The sequence below is a fragment of the Canis lupus genome, chromosome 6 (genome assembly GCF_011100685.1).
Source record: "Canis lupus familiaris isolate Mischka breed German Shepherd chromosome 6, alternate assembly UU_Cfam_GSD_1.0, whole genome shotgun sequence".
NCBI lineage: Eukaryota > Metazoa > Chordata > Mammalia > Carnivora > Canidae > Canis > Canis lupus.
In genome coordinates this window covers 24,441,179-24,462,112 of record NC_049227.1, presented here as the reverse complement: position 1 = coordinate 24,462,112, position 20,934 = coordinate 24,441,179, and the positions used below count along the sequence as shown (strand labels likewise).

At 37.5% G+C, this 20,934-nt stretch overlaps 1 protein-coding gene across 3 annotated transcripts in view; it reads left to right on the top strand.

Annotated features, from left to right (window-relative positions):
- Positions 1-19,534, top strand: part of ANKS4B (ankyrin repeat and sterile alpha motif domain containing 4B) — a 37,472-nt gene extending 17,938 nt beyond the window's left edge. For 2 of the 3 annotated variants that reach the window (XM_038540130.1, XM_038540132.1), the window contains 2 exons: positions 10,608-10,850; positions 17,524-19,534. In XM_038540130.1, the coding sequence (XP_038396058.1) occupies positions 10,687-10,850; positions 17,524-18,613 (1,254 nt within the window). In that variant the 5' untranslated portion in view covers positions 10,608-10,686 and the 3' untranslated portion in view covers positions 18,614-19,534. The remainder of the gene's footprint in view (positions 1-10,607; positions 10,851-17,523) is intronic. The other variant, XM_038540133.1, reaches the window with a different exon arrangement.
- The last annotated feature ends 1,400 nt before the right edge of the window (positions 19,535-20,934 follow it).

The following is a 20,934-nucleotide window of genomic DNA, read 5'->3' as shown; positions in this document are numbered from 1 at the left end:
ATTAACCCATTGTGTTATATGGAATGGGGGAGCAGGAGCAAAAGCCACGAAAAACAGGTTTCTGGGAGTAGAGATGGTGAAAGGATTTAGCTTCTGACCAAAGGCATGATAGCAATAGTTACTCCTTTCCTCTGAAGCATATTTTCCAAAAACTGACATCTTTTTGCAAATGTGAAGGTCTTCTACCATGATAGTTAAGACTATGATGGGAAGACAATAGAGGATGGAGAGTGGAAGGAAGATTCAGAGAGACTTGGTAAAAAGTGGCAATAGGCTAATGTGTTGCTCCACCTTCCCAGGCCCCACACCCAGGCTCCGTTTCCCCATTCTGTGCTTTTTCTCCAATGTGTGAGGTCTTACCTTGGAAAGGGCAGCTCTGGTCTCAGCCCCAAACTGGGCATTCTGGGAGACTAAGGGGCAGCACAAAAGCCCTAAGCAAGAGGGATGGTGATAAGGACATCGGAGACTAATTCATTAGTACACTTTGCTAATCACTACAAGACCTCTCCTCTCTGAGTGGGTCTCTCCCTGAGGGTCCCGAGGTCACTTCTCACTTGCTAATCACCAGACATTTCTTGAAGGGAATTTTAGGTTGTTATGCCTAAGAACAAGGCAGTGTTTTTGCCTCATTTAGGCAAGTACCCTCCTTACTTCTGAAAACCAGTTCTTATAAACAATAGTTTACGATTCTTAAATTCCAAGCTTGTTGTCTTTTTAAATTTAACATATTGATTGAAGACAACCTAAATGTTGTCATCAGGAGATGGCTAGATAAACTATGAATATCTTCAGATACTGAAATGAATCTGTGGATTCAGGTGGATCTGTGGATGCTGATATTAAAGATGTCCACAATGAAATTGGAGTCTTTGAGTTGTATAATTAATGTTTTCATATTTTACTTAAAAAGCCCTACTATGTGTATGTCTATAGATTTATGTGCCTGTGCATGTGTATATAAATGTGTATCTGCATTGAAAATCCAGGAAGATAAGGCACCTGGGTGGCTCACTGGTTGAGTGTCTGCCTTTGGCTCAGATCATGATCCTGGAATTGAGTCCCACATCAGGCTCCCTCCAGGGAGCGTGCTTCTCCCTCTGCCTATGTCTCCACCTTTCTCTGTGTCTCTCATGAATAAATAAATAAAATGTTTTTTAAAATATTTTAAAATATTTTTAAAAACATTTATTTTAAGTGTTTTAAAAAATATTTTTAAAAAGAAAATCCAGGAAGGCATTTCCAGAGAGCTAACCATGTTACCCAGGGGAGGCGACCCTGCAAGTAATCAGGCAGTCCAGCCCAGTCTGGCTATGCTGGCTATTTACAAATTTTTTTTTAATGGGTTAAAAATTGTAATTTATTGAAACTCAACTCAAAAAATATAAGATGCTGTAGTGTACAATGTATTACACAAAGCACCCTCAGGTGCACATTCAAGTCAAGTAAGAACTCCATATCCCTTTCCCTAGCCCTCCTGCTCTGGGATCTTAGTATTTGTTCCATATACAATCATGCACACTTAATTTGAAAAAGGAAGCCCCAACATATTTTATTAATTAGCACCAAACAAGAGTACAGTTCCATTTTTTAATAAACAAACAAACAAACAAACCCAATCAATAAACCAACTGGAGAGCTAATGGGCTCAGCCAATACTGCTGACATAGATATTATACATTCATGTAAATACACAGCCTATTCTACCCTAAACAACAGTGTGGCTGGTTCTCAGCCTTTGTTCAAATTGGCAATTGTCCTCAGGTTGCAGTACAACTGTTGTTGGTTCTGATTTGTGTTCTCATTCTTCTACTGGTTATAAATATATGTACTAAATCATCCATGGGAATGGGGAGATGGGAAACTGCTGTTTTTCTGACTTTATTTTTTTCTATATTGATTGAATTGTCTTGGTGATAAAATAACAATTAAAATAACTTTAAAGTGATAACAGCAGTAACAGTAAATCTGAGTTGTTTTTAAGTGATCGGTATAAGCTGTAGAATCAAAGGCCCATGGGTTCAAACTTCATGGTATAAAGGTATAATACCCAAGTGAGTAGATTTGATTCATGAGGCTTCCAAAGTCCATATCCCTATTGTAAAATGAAGAAATGACACCTAAGATGTTTGGTAACTTGCTCAAGATTATATAGAAATTAGCAGCAGAGCTCTAGTAATAAACTAAGTCTCCAAGGTCCATTCCCAAACTCTTTCTAATTTGTTTCTCTCTTTCTCTCTTTCTGTGTGTGTGTGTGTGTGTGTGTGAGTGTGTGTGTATGAGGGGGTGTTGTAAAGCTCAGTGCTTCTCCTGCAGTTTAAGTTAGCTTTTAGAAGTACAATATGGCATTTATTAGAATTTAGCAGTATAAGATAAATAAGAAGTCTAGAAACTTCTACCAGCTATGCTAATACAGCTTAAAATAGCTTTCAAATGTCAAATATGAATTTTACTTAGGAAAATAAGTAGGACTATGTCAATGAGAATGTTCTTAAACATCATAAGGTGGTTCCTTGAACAGTGTAACTATACAATGTTGTCATTTTCCCCCATGGTTCTTTAGACAGATCCAAGTTGCACAACCCTCCTAATAGTCATGGGCTCAGAAAGAACTAGGACAAAGGCATATGAAGCTTCATCAACCTGTAAAGATAGAGATAGGGAAGCTGAGGAAAATGGATGACTCAGAAGTTCTAAATAAAAACCCATACATATGAGTATCAATATAGATTACTGCATAGGTAGTAGCTAGGGCAGTGGTTACCACAGGTTTCCTTGGCAATGTAGCGTATTCCTTTTAGTTGATAGAATATGTTGAATATTAAAGTTCTGAAGCTGATGTGGAGATCTGTTGTAAAAGTCACCATCTTCCACTCCTTCCTGTACTCCCATCCCTTACAACATGCTTTGAGGTCAGCTTGTTCCCTGTGCCCTCCCTTCTCCTTAAATCTGGCTGGTTTGGCCAACAGAATGTGGTAGAAATGGTAATATGCCAATTCTGAGCCTTGTTCTTGGAAGGCCTTTGTATTTAGAGGTAGAGCCTCTAATTTAACTTAAAATGAGATCATTGGGATGGGCCCTAATGCAGTATGACTGGTGTACTTGAAAAGAAAATTTGGACAGAGACATAAACAGAGGGAAGACCATGTGAGGACACAGGGAAAAGATGGCCATCTACAAGCCAAAGGGAGAGGCCTAGAACAGATCCATCCCTCACAGCCCTCAGAAGGAGCCAATACTACTGTACTGACACTTTGATTTTGGATTTCCAACTTCCAGAACTGTAGGAAAAAAAGGCTATTGGTTAAGTCGCCCAGTTTGAGGCACTTTGTTGTGGCAGCCCTAGAAGACAAATGCATATTCTCAGATTGAAATACAACTCTGTGACTATAAAATATGTACTCTTTTTATTGTACCATGGTAAAAGATAGGATCAAAAAAGAAGAAAAATGCAGAGGAAAGAGAAATTTGAAGAAAAGGCAGTAATTATCCATCTATGATTGACCTAAAGAAGGGAGAGTACCTACCTTTCTATTAGTAGTACTATTACTTCTACTCTACTTCTGCTTCTATTTCCAGTAGGATGACTACTAATTTACATCCACTGCGTAATGACTACACACCACACATTGTATAAAGTATTTTCCAAATACCACCTCTACTTACTTGCAACAACCCTGTAAATAATATTACTTGTAATAACTCTGTGGAGTTTTCTTTTCATTTACTGGTGAGAAAATTGAAGCCCAGAGGTCATCTACCCAAATTAATGGCAGAATCTAATTTCTGGTTTAAAGATTTTATTTATTTATTCATGAGAATACACAGAAAGGAGACAGAGGCAGAGACACAGGCAGAGGGAGAAGCAGGCTCCATGCAGGGAGCCTGACATGGGACTCAATCCCTGGTCTCCAGGATCACGCCCTGGGCTGAAGGTGGCGCTAAACCGCGAGCCACCCCGGCTACCCTAATTTCTGGTTTAGTGTCCGTCAATCCCTGACTTAAGAATCTGTGTTCTTAAAAAAAAAAAAAAAAAAAAAAAAAAAAGAATCTGTGTTCTTAACCATTACTGTATTAGAGCTTTGTTTCAACACAAAGCATGGTCTTCACAGTTCCCTAGTTTCCAGTCCAACTATCAGCTTTGAAAGAGTTGAATGGTTTTGATGGTATTTGATGATCTGCTAACAGGTGTTATAACATACTTCCTTTGTGGTAAATTCTGCCATCTTGAAACAAAATGGCAGCTAATACAGGTTTTCCAGTGATCATTGTTCTTGCAACTTTTATAAGAACTTAAGCTTTGGAAAAAAAAAAAAAAAAAAGAACCTAAGCTTTGGGTCATATGATTGTATTTGATTGAAGCCTTCAATTCACAGAGCCAATAATTAAGTAGAAAGGGGGAAAAGGCAAAAGGAAAAGGAAATCTGTCTAGTTAACAGCTGATTGAAGTGTAGAATTTAAATTAATAGTCCCTGCTTAGACTATCCAGCATTCACATTTTAAAGAATTTGTTTTTGGAAACCTTTATAAAACTCTCCACTGTTACAATGTAATGCCATCTGGGATTTAGCATTTATAAAATGTGCAGTTAAGAGATGCCAAGAGATTCCTCATGCAAACCAGATGGTACAATAACAGCTCTGTGTGTTTTTCTGGCAGAAAAACAGGGCTTTGAATGGCTTGAAACTTATGTGAATACATTAAGGCCAATCAATACTTCAGGGACATTACAATCTCAATAGTCGACTTACCCAACTAAATATTTTCATAAATATTTTCATTTGGAGAAGAAAAAAACAAAAAGGCAGACAATGGTTCCTTTGATTGCCTCATGTTTGTATTTAACAATGTTTCTAAGAAAAACAACACCAATGACCTTCAACACAGGAAAGTTTCTCAGTATTTTAGGGGTAATATATGTGTTTAAATGAGAAGCAGGGTTGTTCAATCTCTTTTGAATAGGAAAAATCCACATCAAATAGGTTGAGGAGTTTTATTGCTGTGCTAAAGATGAAAAAAATACATGTGTAAGTTACATTTTCTGGATAATGGACTTGAAAATGTCTTTACCTCAATAGGTAGATTTCTCACAAACCCAAGTTCAGCACATACAATCATGTATAAACGATGCCTGTTATGATCTTGCTTAATTTCTGTAAATTTTCTGTGTAACAACAGGACTTTTGTAATCCTTTTTATTTTTTTTTCACTTTCTGTTATTCCTTTTATTTTCATTAAAATTCATAATAAGATGCTCATTAGATGAAGTAATCTTGTTAAAAGCAAACATTTTGCTTGGATCTTTTCTTTATCCTTATTTAGTAAAAATGTGCTTCCCTACCGTACAAGTGAATTTCCTCTGTAATTAGTAGTGAATAGCTTTGGAGAACAAATACAGGCTGCTTTTGAAAACCAGATCTCTTGGGGTTTAGGGGGCAATCTCATTAATAAAAATATGTGTTTCTGGATTGCACAAGCCATTGAATTTCTTTCCCAATTAGCAGTGAATGGCTTTTCAGAACAAGGGAGAAGTTTGGTTTCCATTTTGCTGGCATTGGTTTTTCTTGGGGTAGACTAGAGAGACCAACTACCACTAATCTTTGTTCCTCCCATCTCTCTCCCTGGGCAAAGGAACACACAGAACTCTTTTATAGATAAGTCAGAATCCTAGGTAAATTCTCCATCCAAGGGCTACTTCCTCTTAGCCAGGATTGGACTCCAGGGCATGTGGGAAAACTGTTTACAACACTCAGCTGTCAGGTAGCTGTACTCTGGCTGGAGAGACTGCAAAATTATAACACAGCAATGAAGAGTGGACAATGCCTTTGCTTTGTGGGGAGGAGCAGACCCATTAGTAAGAGACTCTCCAAGTGCTGTCCCTGGGGGGCCAATTAACCCTGTGTTCTCTGGGTCATTGGCAAAAAGAACTGTTTATGAGTCTACAGGGCATCTTAAAATTGAAATAGTTAAATGCTTGAAGTGTCAGGTAATAAGTGAGTTTAACAAAAAAACAAAAAACAAAAAACAAAAAAACAAAAGAGGAAAGAAAGCCTACTCCCTTTGAAACTAAGTGGCAGCCAGAGGGACATATGTCACTAGTTGGACATTTCTCTATAAAGTCATACTAATAAAGCAGGAATATAAGGAGGCAGGGCAGTGCAGGTTTGGTTACAACAGGAAGTTGATAAGGCTTTGATTTGCTCAGAAATATTCAGGAGTGGGTCACGGACATTTAAGTCTGACCCTTAAAGTCTTTCTACCAGTGTGTAAGGCAGATATTCTTCTTTGACTTTCAGAGAATCCAGCAACATACTGTAGCAACAGACTCAAATACTTAGAAATAAGTATTTCTTATTTCTTATGAGAAAGTAGTATTTCTCAAATACTAGAAATAAGTATTGTGTGGAAACACAAGGCCAGTTATGGTCAAAACATAAAGTCACAAGCCACAATTGCCCCACAATTATCCAGATCTCTCATGAGCAGTTATTGTCTAAATTATATGCAAATCTGTCTTAGTTATTTTCATTAATCTCTGCCTTCACCATCTCCTACCAATTTTGTTTCCTTTTTACTCTGATAAGTACAGTAGCAAATAAAAAAGACCAATTACTAAGTTTTAGTTCTCTCTCTTTCTGCTCCCTTCACATGGGAAGCCACAATCACATGGCTTCTTCCCATTTTTAAAACCATATTTTATACTTCGTAATTTTATCTCATTTCACCTTTACTACTATAGGCTTAGAGGATGATATGATCATGAGCAATATCCTCCAATTTTATCCACAAAGAAATGGAGACTCAAACAGATGCAGTAAGTTGTAGATCATATGGACTTCAGGTCTTCTAGGTCCAAGTTCAATCCTCTTTGTCAACCTCATTTTGAGGGAATGGGTTAAGGAGGATCTTCAAGTTCGGCATTTGTTTCTGTTTTACTTCCCCTTCATAATCCATTCTTTCAAAGTTTTTCCAAGGAAATGCCAAAGAGTGCCAGGATTTTTACCATTAAAAAATAATAAAAAAATAAAAGCTCCATTTCACAGGAGAGTTTAAGTCCAAGTCATAAGTACTCCTGGAGTTGAGATCTCCATTTTCAACCCTTCTTCTCATCCATGGTTGCTCTGTTCTCTTTATTCTTTGCCTCCATCTTCCCTTTATCATTCTCCTTCTCCCCATCATTATCACAATATCATTATCCTCATCTTCATCTCATAACAGACTCCTTGTCTGATTGGCACTTAGAATTCTACTTCAAATAATTCATCTTTGAGAAGCCCTCTCTCAAGTTATATATAATTTTCTACTTTAGAGTCCATTAATGAATTCAATTATGTTTAAATTTAAGTGGCTCATGCAAAAAATAGCTAAGGAACATAACCTTGTTCTCAAAGTATCCATAATCATGTTTGAATATTTCACACGCTGGGCTAAAAAAATTATTTTTCCCCCTTTACAAATAAAAAATGTTGCCTCCAGGTTGCTTCTACAGTGTCTACTGGTGTTCTCATAGAAACCAGAAAAAGGAACAAACATTGACCCTGGAGCTAATTATTGTGAAAAACTTGCAGATGAAAGCCTTGTATTTTCTCAGAGTGGACAGATAATTTATCTTGGAATAAAGGTTTGGACAAAAAGAGATAAGAAGAATAAATAGATACAGACTTTGAAAATAGGTCTTCCTCACTTCAGTTACATGGACTGTTTTTTTAAAAAATTTATTTATTTATTCATGAGAGACACAGAGAGAGAGGCAGAGACATAGGCAGAAGGAGAAGCAGGTTCCCTGGACTGAGCCTGATGTGGGACTTGATTTCTGGATCCAGATCACACCCCCAGCCAAAGGCAGACACTCAACTGCTGAGCTACCCGGGCATCCCAGTTCCATGGACTATTGTCCAAACATATTAAATATTTTGTAACAATATGGGAAGTTTTTATGGTGGTTTAAGGAGAAGAAAAGACAATGCAAAATGGTATGTAGTTGATGGTAAAAACTATGTAAAAAATACCACAGGAGAATATATAAATAGTTCATCAGTTATATAGGGTGATAGATTCTAATTTTATTGTTGTATCTTCAGAGGACATGGTCTCCATGAAACCTGTCATCTTATATTTATTGAGGCCTGCACTGGTTCTATTAGATGGCAAATTTTTATAAATATTTTCTGTGTGCTTGAAAAGAACATGTATTTTTTATCCAGTAAGAGTTCTACATAGTATTCTTAAATCAAGCTTTTTAATTGTGTTCAGATCTTTTATATTTTTTCTAATCTTTAGTTTAATTGATATGTAACATTAAGAAAGTGTATTAAAATCTGCTATGATTGTGGATTTGTTCTTTCTCTTCCATTTCTATGAATTTTTGTTTTTTCTATTTGGGGGCTATGTTATTACATACACACAAGTTTAGGAATATCATATTTTATTGATGACTTGTTCCTTTCATCATTATGTATTATCCCTAGCAATTTTTGTCTTAAACTGTATTTTGTCTGATGTAAATATAGCTATACTATTTCTGTCGGTATTTTCTTTTTTTTTTTAATTTTTATTTATTTATGATAGTCACACACAGAGAGAGAGAGAGAGAGGCGCAGAGACACAGGCAGAGGGAGAAGCAGGCTCCATGCACCGGGAGCCCAATGTGGGATTCGATCCTGGGTCTCCAGGATCGCGCCCTGGGCCAAAGGCAGGCGCCAAACCGCTGCGCCACCCAGGGATCCCAGTCGGTATTTTCTTTTAAAAAAAAAAAGATTTTGGGGATGGAGTAACTACGTGATGGGCACTAAGGAAGGCACTTGATGGGATGAGCACTGGGTGTTATACTATATGATGGCAAATTGAATTTAAATAAAATATTTTAAAAAGAAACAGAGAGAGAGAGTAAACACATGCATGCGCATGTGGGGAGACAGAAGAGGAAGAAGGAGAGAGAAAATTTCAAGCAGACTCAACATCGGGGCAGAGCCCTATGTGGGGCTCAATCTCACCATCCTGAAATCATGACCCTGGCGGAAATCAAGAGTCAGATACTTAACTGACTGAGCCATCCAGGCTCAGTATTTTCTTGATAAAACTTCCATTTTTTGCTTTCAATCATTCTGTAATTTTATATTTTAGCTGTGACTATCGTAAATAAGATATGGCTGAGTCTACTAAGTGATGAATTTGGTCCATTTACATTTATTTTTATTATAGATAGATTTGGACCATGTTTTTGGTCTTATATTGTGCTCTTTATTTACACTAATTTTTCCATTGTTTCCTTCTTTCTTTAAGGTGGAACTTGTAGTTATTGATTTGAGAAATTTCTCCTTCTCTAATACAGGCATAAAAACTGCAAATTTCTTCTCCAAGCTCTATTTTAATTGCATCCTACAAATTTTGAGATGTTGCATTTTCATTTTCATTCAGTTCAAAATATATCAGATAAATTATTTTTGTTCAAAATATATAAAGAACCCTCATAACTCAATAAGACAATATCCCAATGAGAAAATGGGCAGAGAATTTACATATAAATGTAAGAATGGCTAATAAGCATATGAAAATGTGTTCAACATCATTAATCATTAGTAAATGCAAATTAAAACCATAATGATACCACTTCACATCCACTAAGGATAGCAATGAACAAAAAGACAACAGAGGCTGCAAGGATATGGAGAAATTCTCACCATCCACTGCTGTGGGAATGTAAAAGAGTATGGTCACTTTGGAAAACAGTTTAGCAATTTCTGAAAAAGTTAAATATAAATTGTCATATAACCCAGCCATTCCACTCTGTGATATAAACCCATGAGACATAAAAATATATATCTATAGACTTGTGTGTAAATGTTCATAGCAGCATTATTCATAAAACCATCTAAATGGAGAAACAATCTAAAAGTCCATCAGCTACTGGATGAATAATTAAAATTTGATGTATTGGTATAATAAATATTATTCAGCAATAAAAAGGAAGTACTGTTACTAAAAAAGGAATTGAACTTCAAAACTTATGTGAAGCTAAAAAAAACCCCTAGACACAAAGAATATATATTTTGTGATTCCATTTATATGAAATGCCCATATAAGGCAAATCTATAGAGACAGAAACCAGATTAGTAGTTTCCTATGGTTGGGAATGGGAATGGGAATAGGGATTGACTACATATGAGCATGAGGGATATTTTGAGAGTGGTAGATATGTTCTAAAATTGGATTATGGTGATACTTGCACTGCTCTGTAAATTTACCAACAATCATCAAATTATACACTTAAAATGGATGAATTTCATAGTATATAAATTATACTTCAATAAAATGTTTTTTAAAAATAGACCTCCTCAGTGGAGATTCTGAATTGTTTGGAAATTATTTTGTACACTCTGTGCCTAGATGACCAATATTGCATTCAAGACTTGCTAATGGACATAAAAAGATTAAATGTGCCTCACAACATTCAAGATGAACACAGAGGTCCTTAATATTCGATGTCATGGCCATGCCAGAAAGGAAAGGTCCAAGTTTAGTGCTGTGAACCTTTCTGGCTGCCTTCCATAGAGGAGGTTAGAATGAGCTTTGTCCTGGGGTGACGCTCTTCCTTGTCACTGATTAACCAGCTTTATAGGAAGGCTGCTCCACTGACAACCTGCTTTGCCTGGAGAGTGATATCTGGCCAGGCTCTGGTGAGCAGAAAAAATGTCCACTCGCTACCACCAAGCTGCTAGTGATAGCTACCTGGAACTCTTGAAAGAAGCTACCAGGAGAGATCTGAATCTTTCTGATGAGGATGGTATGACTCCCACACTCCTGGCAGCCTACCATGGGAATCTGGAAGCCCTAGAAATAATCTGCAGCCGAGGGTAAGTTCAATCTGATACTTTTGATTGGAGACCGTGTTTCCGGTAGGCTTTTTCAGACAACAGAGAGAGGGAAGCCAGTGAAAATACTTGGTTCTTTATAGACCGTCTAAATAATTGTCTTTTTAGAGAAAGGGAGAAAACTACCTAGAGATTTTCTTTTCACACTAAACTGCCAACCTGAGGATGGCTCATCCCTTATGAACCACACATAGAAAGATCCTGAACTCTAAGTCTTTGTTATCTGCTTTGGGTGGGTGGGGGGACTATTTTAATTCTGCACTTTTAAAAAATCTTTTCCATGAAATGTAAATGGTTGGCTGTTTAAAAAGGAATCACTGTTCTACTTGACTTTAAGATGTCAACCTTGATTGGAACAAATGATGCGTTTTTATTTTATTTTTTTAAATCTATGCCATTATAATCCCACAGCCTTTTATTAATATTCAGTCCTAATGCAAGCCCATGATTCTTAGATGAAGTAGTTGGCTTCAAGCTATAAAAGGGAATCTCGGTCTGTCTGAACTTTATTATCTCTTTAGCTATTAGATACATACAAATGCTCCTGTACTCCCCCCAAATTCTAATGCAGGAATTAGCTAGCTCTTTTCTTTTGCTTGTTACCAGAGTGGCTAGGCAGTGTTGGCAACCAAAATGCAACAGGAGTAAAGAATGGAAAAAAAGAAAATGCTAATAAAAGAACTAAGTGAATTAATTTCCATTTAATACATATTTATTTATATATATCTGCAATGTGCCAGCCATTTTACTGGCCACTGGAGATGCTGTGATCAACAAGAGAGACACCATTCCTCTCCTCATAGCGATCAGATTTAAGAGATGAAGACAGAAATTAAGTAAGTCATGTATAATATATGTTACAAAGGGGAAAAGAGAGAGCACTAAATAAATAACACAGGAATCTATCCCAATCCAGAGACTGATAATAGGCATTTTAGAACTTTGAAGTTGGGACCTGAAAGGTGAGAAGCAGCTGGCCAGAAGATGGAAGACAGAATGTTTCCCCCAAGTGAGAGCACTGTGCAGTCTAGGCATTGAAGTTGAGCATAGCTGGATGTGGCTGTAAGGGGAGAGGCTAAGTTATAAGAGACAAGGCCGGATCACAAGAGCATTGTAAACTCTGTTGGAGAGTTGAACTTTGTTCTAAAGGCATAGGAGCCATTGTCAGGTTTATCAGGTTTATATAGGATAGCCACCTGGTAGATGTGTGTTTACCAAACTTGCTCAGGTAGCTGTATAGCAGTCACAGAAAATGTTTAGAGGCTGTTTTAATGGTTGAGATGAAAGACAAATTGGACTATGGCAGTGGCAGTGGGAATGGGAAGACAGGGATGGATTTAATTGGTAGTTTGGATGCAGAATCAATTATAGTTGACTGGACATTGTGGTGGGTGGAGGAAGAGGAAGGTAAGGCCCCACATTCTGTTAAGTTGCCCTGGAGTACACAAGCTGAAAAAAAAAATCTTGTACAAGTTTTTTTAGGTTCCCATATTGACCATAGCTTAGGGATTGTGTGAGATCAATTTGCCAATTAAATTTAAGGGAGTTAAAAGGGAAACTTTAAAATTTGAATTTAGAAATTAATCCATCATTGATCATTGACAGTGGATCACATGGTAATCATTAATGTCCAATATCTGGCTTTGTTAAAAATTGTGTATTCTTTCTTTTCAAGATTTAAAGATGAAAAGCAATAATTACATATGTTATCTTACATTTGGAAAATGGCCCCAATTAACAAAATTTCATTTTGCCTATTAAGTGTATATGGATTTTTTTCAGTTTTGTTTCATTTTCTAATAGAAGCAAGTTATCTTCCTCCTTGATTCTTAAAGGGACACACACTTATTGCAAAATTTTACATTGTACTAGAAAGATGTAGTTAATAAAGTAAAAATCAAACCAGTTTTCACAGTCATTAACATTTGGGCATATATCCTTCCAGGCTTTTTCCTTTAAGAACATGTGCATACATGTATATTTTTCCCCCTTACAAAAGACAATCATATTCTACAAACTATTCTGAAATCTGCTTCTAATTATTTAACAATAGATTATAGACTGTACTTTTTTTTCATTTGCAACTTTAAAAGTAGAAATCTATGCCACTGTTTTTTATTTTTTTTATTTTTTTTATTTTTATTTTTTAAAGATTTTATTTATTTATTCATGATAGTCACAGAGAGAGAGAGAGAGAGAGAGAGAGAGAGAGGCAGAGACACAGGCAGAGGGAGAAGCAGGCTCCATGCACCGGGAGCCCGACGTGGGATCCGATCCCGGGTCTCCAGGATCGCGCCCTGGGCCAAAGGCAGGCGCCAAACCGCTGCGCCACCCAGGGATCCCTATGCCACTGTTTTTTTTAATGACTACATGCTATTCTGTTTTATGGTCTTATCATAATTTATTTAATCAGTTGCTTGTTCATGACACTTAAATTTGAATCCAGTCTTTTAACTCATAAATAAGTAGAGATGAACATCCTTGCTTATTCATCTTCGTACAAGGGCCTAATATTTCCTTAGGATATATTCTTAGGATAGGCAGAATCTCTTGGTTCAAGAGATTGCTATGTTTTAAAAGCTTTTGGCACATATCCTGCCAGGAAATTTAAGCCACTTTATGATCCCTCAACATTGTTCATTTTCCCATACTCTTGCCAAAACTGAGTATTACTATTCTTTTTAATCCTTGTCTATCTGATGGGCAAGAAAATGGTGGTACATTGTTTTCATTTACATTTCTTTGATTATTAGTAAATCCAAATATTCCTTATGTAGAAAAACATTTTTGAAAGGCTATTTTTTTCCTGAGAACAGCTTCACACACAAAACATCAAATTAACTCCAAAAGAAAAAATTGAAATGGACCAGATGCTCAGAGTAAGTTAAGCAATTTGCCTATTTAGTGCTAATACCAATCCAGCTTTAAAAATTATTGCCCAAATGTGCTGACCCACCAAAAAGCAAGGGCAAAATATGGATTATTTTAAAATCTCTTCAGTGAGTTTCTCCTTTGGAAAAAAATTGGAAAAGAAATCCATGCTAGACTGAATTTAGCCCAGGCAAGCCATATAGCATCAATATAGGATGCAGATAATTGAATGAGGGGGATTAGTTAATGAATATCTGGCAGGTATGTGTAATGGTTCTATCAAGAAGTACAAAAGACACCAAGGATTGAAAGACAAAGATTGAATTCAGAAGGACCTCATGAAATTTGTCATTAGAAAATATTTTGACTTAAGTTATACACAAGCTTGGAAAGTTGCCTTTAAATAGAATTTTTGCAAGTGAAAAATAGCTTAAAAGCATGAGAGAAACACTTAAATCATCTTACCAACAGTTTCATTTGTAAATTTTGGAATTTTGCATTTGAAATATTCTTAAAATGAGACCCATCTTTGGGGTCATCTCAAGGTTTTCTTTATGTTCTTCCTCCCATTTTGGAGGGATCATTTAAGTTCCCTTGAGACAGGAAAATTCTACTTCATATGTCCCAAAGCATGTAAATTTAACCTAAACTTTTTAATACCCTTAATATCCCCACCATAGCTCACTTCTCTCAATAATTTCTTTTTTAAGTTATGCAATCCAACAATAATTTCAGGAAAATTTAACCAGTATGTTTTTGTTTAGCTTTATAGTACCATCTTGGATGTTTTTACAATTCCTCTTTGATGTCTAGAGTACTTAAGGAGTCTTTTGAATATGGTGCTTGGCTAAAATAAATAAAAAGCAAAACTACATCTTTGGGGGGTGAGACACTATGCCCTCCTAAGATATACAACTGTGCTAAGGCTGAAAAAGGTTTCCTTTGATCTAAAACAATTAAATCAGGAGTACTGACCAGACCTCTTGGAACTGGCTGCCCAACAGAACTGTCTTATTTAATATTTGCTTTCCTTAGATTGAATTTCATTTTCTTACCTTCCTCTTTGCACTGATATCTCCTGCCCCATCTCCATGCACTCGTGTCATGCTGAAATGTACCCCTGATTCCCCAGATATGCCATGTTTAACATCACCCATATGTGCATCTGTTCATGCTGTTCTCTGCTCAGAATGAAGTTGCCAACTACCAGCTTATGGGCTGGATCTAGTCCACAAATATGTTTTATTTGGACTTCACTGTATTTTTCTTTTAAATTCAAGCCAACATCTAAAAATCAAAAAATCCCACATGAGACTGTGGATTTCTGGCTCTGTTTGGAAAATGGAAGCTCTCACTATATTGTGTCTGCTTTTATTTGAGGTGGCAGTCAGTTGCTACAGAGTGACAGCTCTTCTTTTCTGTTGGAACTTGTACTCAACTATGACTTTGGCTCCATTTAGTTACTTACTTACCTGCTTGGTTTCTTTAGGTTAAGACTGAGACTTCTGCTAGGAGATATGATACAAAGGACAAAAAGACATAGGCTTGGCCCTTTGAGTCATGTTATCTAATCAGGGAGGTTGGTGCATAAAGGTTGAACAGATTAAGTAAGATTTTAAGTGTTAAAAAGTTGCAGGAGCTATTATAGCACTATGGGAATTTATTAGATGGGTGTGAGAAAAAAACAAAGATATGAAATTAAGGATTATGAGTTTAGAGACAAGGGAAATGATAACAATGTTTATTGAAGATTTACTATGTATCAAGCACTTTTCTAGTGCTTTATGTCAACTTATTCACATAACAATTCCATAAAAACTATTCTCATACTCATACAGATGAGGACACTGAGTCCTATGAAAGTTAAACTTGAGGCCTCATAGCTGGTGAAGTAGAAAAACTGAGGTGTGTTAAGGTAAGGCTGTATTGTATTGGAGACTATTAGACTTGGAGGCAGGCCTGATCCAAAGTGTGCTCCCTGTGCAACAGTGGACAAATCAGTTAAGTACTTGGAGCCTTATTTTACCCCTCTGATAATTATCCTGGTCTTTCTCTAAGAAGGAGATGATGATGGTTGTTGGTGGTGATGGTACTGAATGTATAGATACTTCACAATTGAAAAAATGAGAGGAGATTAGGGGTTCCTAGAGAAGAATTACAAATCTGACTCATCAAATTATTGGACACTGGTTGGGCCACATTAACCAGTGCAGCTCTTCTCAATCTGCAATGAGCCTATATACCACCTTGGGATCTTGTTAAACTTCAGATTCTGATTCAGGACATCTGGGCTGGAGTCCAAGACTTCACATTTCTAGCAAACTAGCAGCTGCCACTGCTACTACTAATCCAGAGACCAAACTTTGAGTAGCACAGAATAGTGGAAGGGTCACAGAGCCTTGATGTAGTAGTTGCAAGGGCACGAATCATCTCCCCAAGAATGTCAAAAGGCTTTCTCAGACCCTCTCTCCTGTCCTTCCATGGGCCAGCCTGGGGGAAGTTTAGTGAGATCCTGATTTGGGAGTCTAGTCTAGGGTGAGGGAAGATGCCCTTTAGCACCTGTATTAGCAGAGTTCTCAGCAGTGGTTTGGGCTTGGGGCCAGAGTCATATTAACAATAAGTTACTTCTTTACTTTCTGTTTGTGCCTATTTGTAACTCAACATCTTACAGGAGGGCTGGGGTTGTAGTCTGGGGCAAGACTTCATTAGGCATTCATTCATCTCAGGAATGCTTACTAAGCATCAACCATGAGCCAGTTTCTATGCTGCCATGGGGTCTCCAGTCTTAAAACCATCTAACAATGCCCTCAATTCCACCATAAACTATTGCAGAACTATTCACATATATGACATTGTAATTGCATGGAAGTGAGTTGGAGAATCAATGGAGATGTTCTACTCTTTATATGAATAATGGTTATATCAGACACAGTTTGCTACCTACCTAACATCCATTCCCCTCTCTTTTTTTTTGCTGGTGGTAACCTAGTTTTGTTTATTATTATTTATTTTCCTACATGTGACTCCAGTGTTAGAGTAGGAAACAGCTCTTACCAGTTTATGAGATGTGATTGCTAAATTTTCAGGAAGTCTGAGAGTCCATTAAACAGTCATTATTAAAAATAAAGGTATTTAAACTTATGACTTAACAAATTATATTTTTAAATACTCAAAAATTATCACTTCCTAATTATTTGAGTACATTTTACTGTTATCTATACTCTTAAAGTTTTGCATATCTATTATATCTACATATATGGTGGAAATAATTTATAAAGGTATGCTTTTGGACATCTCTTCCAAATTCCATGTCCTGTCTTATCACATTAGTACCTTGAATTTTGTCATGGTGGGTGTATTTATAACACAAATATTGGCACATGCTATAAATCAGAACTTCGATCTTTTCACCAGTTGTTAAGCATTTACCAGCATACCACTACGTAATCTTATTCCTAGCTGCAGAGTAATCAACTTAAATTTAAAATGATAGCTCTATTTCTCTTCTTATAGGCATGATCGATTGCGGACAATGAGACATGAAAGTTGCTTTTTGAGGGTGTTCTTGGAAAGCTTTTCTTCTAAAAAGGAGACAAAAGGGGATGAGCTTTTGTTTCTGATCATGTGATGTCTAGATAGATGTGACATATCTGGACTTTCAGAAGTTTTAGAATGCTAAGGCAGGATTAATTAAAATGTATTTTGTTCAGTTTTGTTTTGTTTTGGACCCCATGTTCTAAGAAAAAAATGTTTTTATATATATTTTTGGTATTTTCTCTTCTAGAGGGGATCCCAATAGATGTGACATCTGGGGAAATACTCCTCTACATTATGCAGCTTCCAATGGTCATACCCACTGTGTTTCATTCCTGGTTAACTTTGGTGCCAACATTTTTGCCCTGGACAACAGCTTACAGTCTCCGCTGGATGCGGCTGCCAGCAGAGAACAAAATGAATGTGTTGCTCTCCTGGATAAGGCTGCCACTACCCAGAATATCATGAACCCCAAGAAAGTTACCAGGCTGAAGGAGCAGGCTCAGAAAAATGCTAGGAGGCAGATCAAAGAATGTGAGAGGCTCCAGGAGAAGCACCAAAATAAAATGGCTCGCAACTATAGCAAGGAAGAATCTGGGACTCTTTCTTCTTCCAATGGCACATTCTCCAGGTCATCCCTTGCAAATGCTTCTGCTTCTGGTACATTTGGGTCACTGTCTAAGGGCATTAAAGATACCTTCAAGTTAAAGCTCAAGAAGAACAAAGATACAGCAGAGCAGGTAGGGAAAGAGAGCAGAAGTGGGCAGAGGAATGTGATGGAAGTGTTCAGAGAAGAGGAAGAAGATGCATTCTCAGGGGACTTCCAAGAGAAGCCCCAGTTCTCAGCAGAGGATGATGGATGTGTGCAACATGAATCCATTCTCAACCGTCCAGGTCTAGGAAATATTGTTTTTAGAAAGAACAAAATATCAAGTCCCGAAGACATGTCAGACATCAAAAGGGGGTTGGAGTTTAAAATGTGCAGTGAATTGCTTCAGGGACAAGGAGCAGCTGAGGTTGATGAAGCTGAGGCAGATAAAGAGGGAGAGGAAAACAATCATGACGATGATCTGCCTTGGGATGAGGATGAAGTGGGGTGGGAGGAAGATGTGGTTGATGCTACTCCTCTGGAAGTATTTCTGCAGTCTCATCATCTGGAAGAATTCCTTCCCATTTTCATGAGAGAGCAGATTGATCTAGAAGCTTTGCTGCTTTGTTCTGATGAGGACCTTCAGGGTATACACATGCATCTTGGTCCCAGGAAGAAAGTTCTTAATGTCATAAACAGAAGGAAGCAGGTGCTACGAGAGCCTGGGCAACTGGTTGACACCAGCCTCTGATGGAATGTTGGGTCCACGGGGTGAGCCTGCAGCAATGCGGTGATGCTGTGGCTCACTGGAAACACTCAGGCAACACCCCCTCTGCCCAATGCCAGACTACTGAGAATGGTTTCTAGGGTTTCAGAAATACCCTCCTAGCAAAGAGGCCCAAATGTACTCAGAAATACTCTAAACCGTGAGTGAGCAACTCAAGGAGAATCAGGAATAAGAAAATGGTGTTTCTCTTCAATTATCCTTTTGATATTCTTGGCTATAGAAAGCATAAAATGGATGACAGAGAAGGGGAAACTTTAGTTTTCCAACTCTGAACTATAATCTCTTGTCACACAAGTGTGCTGCTGACTTTCTGAGCTTCATAGCCTAGGGGACTCCCAACTCTAGTCATCTCCTTAGCTCTGTGACTTTGTAGGTAGAGACTTGAGTTTCTTCATTGACCTGAGGCTTCACGGCCAACTTTAATGTGTCTAAACCCTCAACAGATGTTTACATGTTTAGAAGTAAGAGACATGGGTCTATAATACTTCTGCCTGGTGACAGAGACAGAGTGGGAGCAGGGAGAGTGAAGAAAGAAATAGAATATGGAATATACCTTTTATGTAATATGAATTGTATCTCCCCAAAATTCATATGCTGAAGCCTTAAGCCCCAACACAGCTATATTTGGAGGTAGGATCTTTAAAGAGGTGATTAAGATTAAATGATGTCATCAGGGTTACAAGGGACACACACAGATGGTGTCCTTGTAAGAGGAAGAGTTACTGGGTTTGCGCACACACACAGAGAAAAGATCATGTGAGGACACAACAAGAAGGGAGCCACCTTCAAGCCAAAGAGAGAGGAGAAACCAAACCTTCCAACACCTTGAACTTGCACTTCCGGTCTTCAGAGCTGTAAGAAAATAAATTTCTGTTGTTTAAGCCACCCAGTCTATGGTACTTTGTTATGGCCGTCTTAGCAGTCCAAGTCCAGTGTTTAAGCAAGAGGATAGGAGTGGAGAGAAAAGAAGGACACTGAAAAAAGTCTGGCCTATTTGATGATTTTTCTAAAGGTAAGTGCCTTCTGAAATTTCAAAAGAGGAGGAAAAATCTAGGTCATTTGTAGGAGAAAGCTGATGGCAAGAGGAAATTCTACATTTTCACATTTGTTATGTACATATCTTTTATTTACTGTTGTCTGTCACCATCACCACATGTCTGAATACATGTAAGTTCTACAATATAAATTGGCAGCATTGCTGCTGACATTTTTGAATGGCAATCTCAAATTCAAATTGAAGCCCTACTGAATAACTAAGCTTCATTGGATTTTTATAGCCAGGACTTACATCAAGTGAATTTACCATTGCTTGTGTGTATAATATAGAAACAGCTGTTTATCTTCAGCATGGTTCCTAGTGCACATCTGTTTGGGTTACTTCAAGAGGCACCATGGAGAGTATACACTTAAGGAAGATATAGATGTTTACATCTGATGAACAATCAGCTCATTCTTCCTCAATAGATTGATTCAGAAAGATTGCCAGCCATGGAATAAATATGTTGCACTAGGGGATGATTATGTTTACAAATACTGCATTTTGTTGGTCTAGAGTAAATGGAGGTTGTGCTTGCTTTTAAAAAACGTGCACAAAAGCAGTTGGCACATAGAAGACACTCAGAAAAGTTGGTTGTGTTTGACTTTGTAGGTAGAGACTTGAGTTTGTATCATATTTCATTATTTTAGATCCCTCTGTATCATATTTCATTATTTTAGATGCCTCTCTCCACATGTTTCCCGGAATCTGCCTGGTGAGACACTGGTTCCTAGGATATAGGAGAAGCAGAAGCCACCAGGGTAGTGCTACTGTTAACAAAAAGGATGCTTTCTAGTGGTGCTTTCTACATTATTGTCAGAGATAAAAGTAATATAGAAAGCCTGGTGATGTATTCTAGCAAATGAGAGGCAGCATGAGGTGGTACAAAGAATTTTGAGCTGGAAACCAGCATTGCTATGTGGAGGATAGAATATCATGTTATGGAAATAGAAGGATAACTCTCTGGGAGAATAAGAAAAGGCAGGCCAGTGGAAATGTTACTGGAATTCAGCCTTAAAGAATTTAGCTCTAAGCATTTTGTGGGCGTTCCTCATTTCTAGTTGGAATCTTCCATGCTGTCCTACTGGAGGGGCAGCACTTGGCTCAGAAAATACAGGAAGGGGAACATTTGTTTGTTCAGTAGAACTGGAAGTTCTGGCCATGACTATCCCTTCAGCCTTCATGTCAATTTTGTGATGAGAGAAAGGATATGAATTTGAAGGGCATGTGGATTATAAAACATCACATG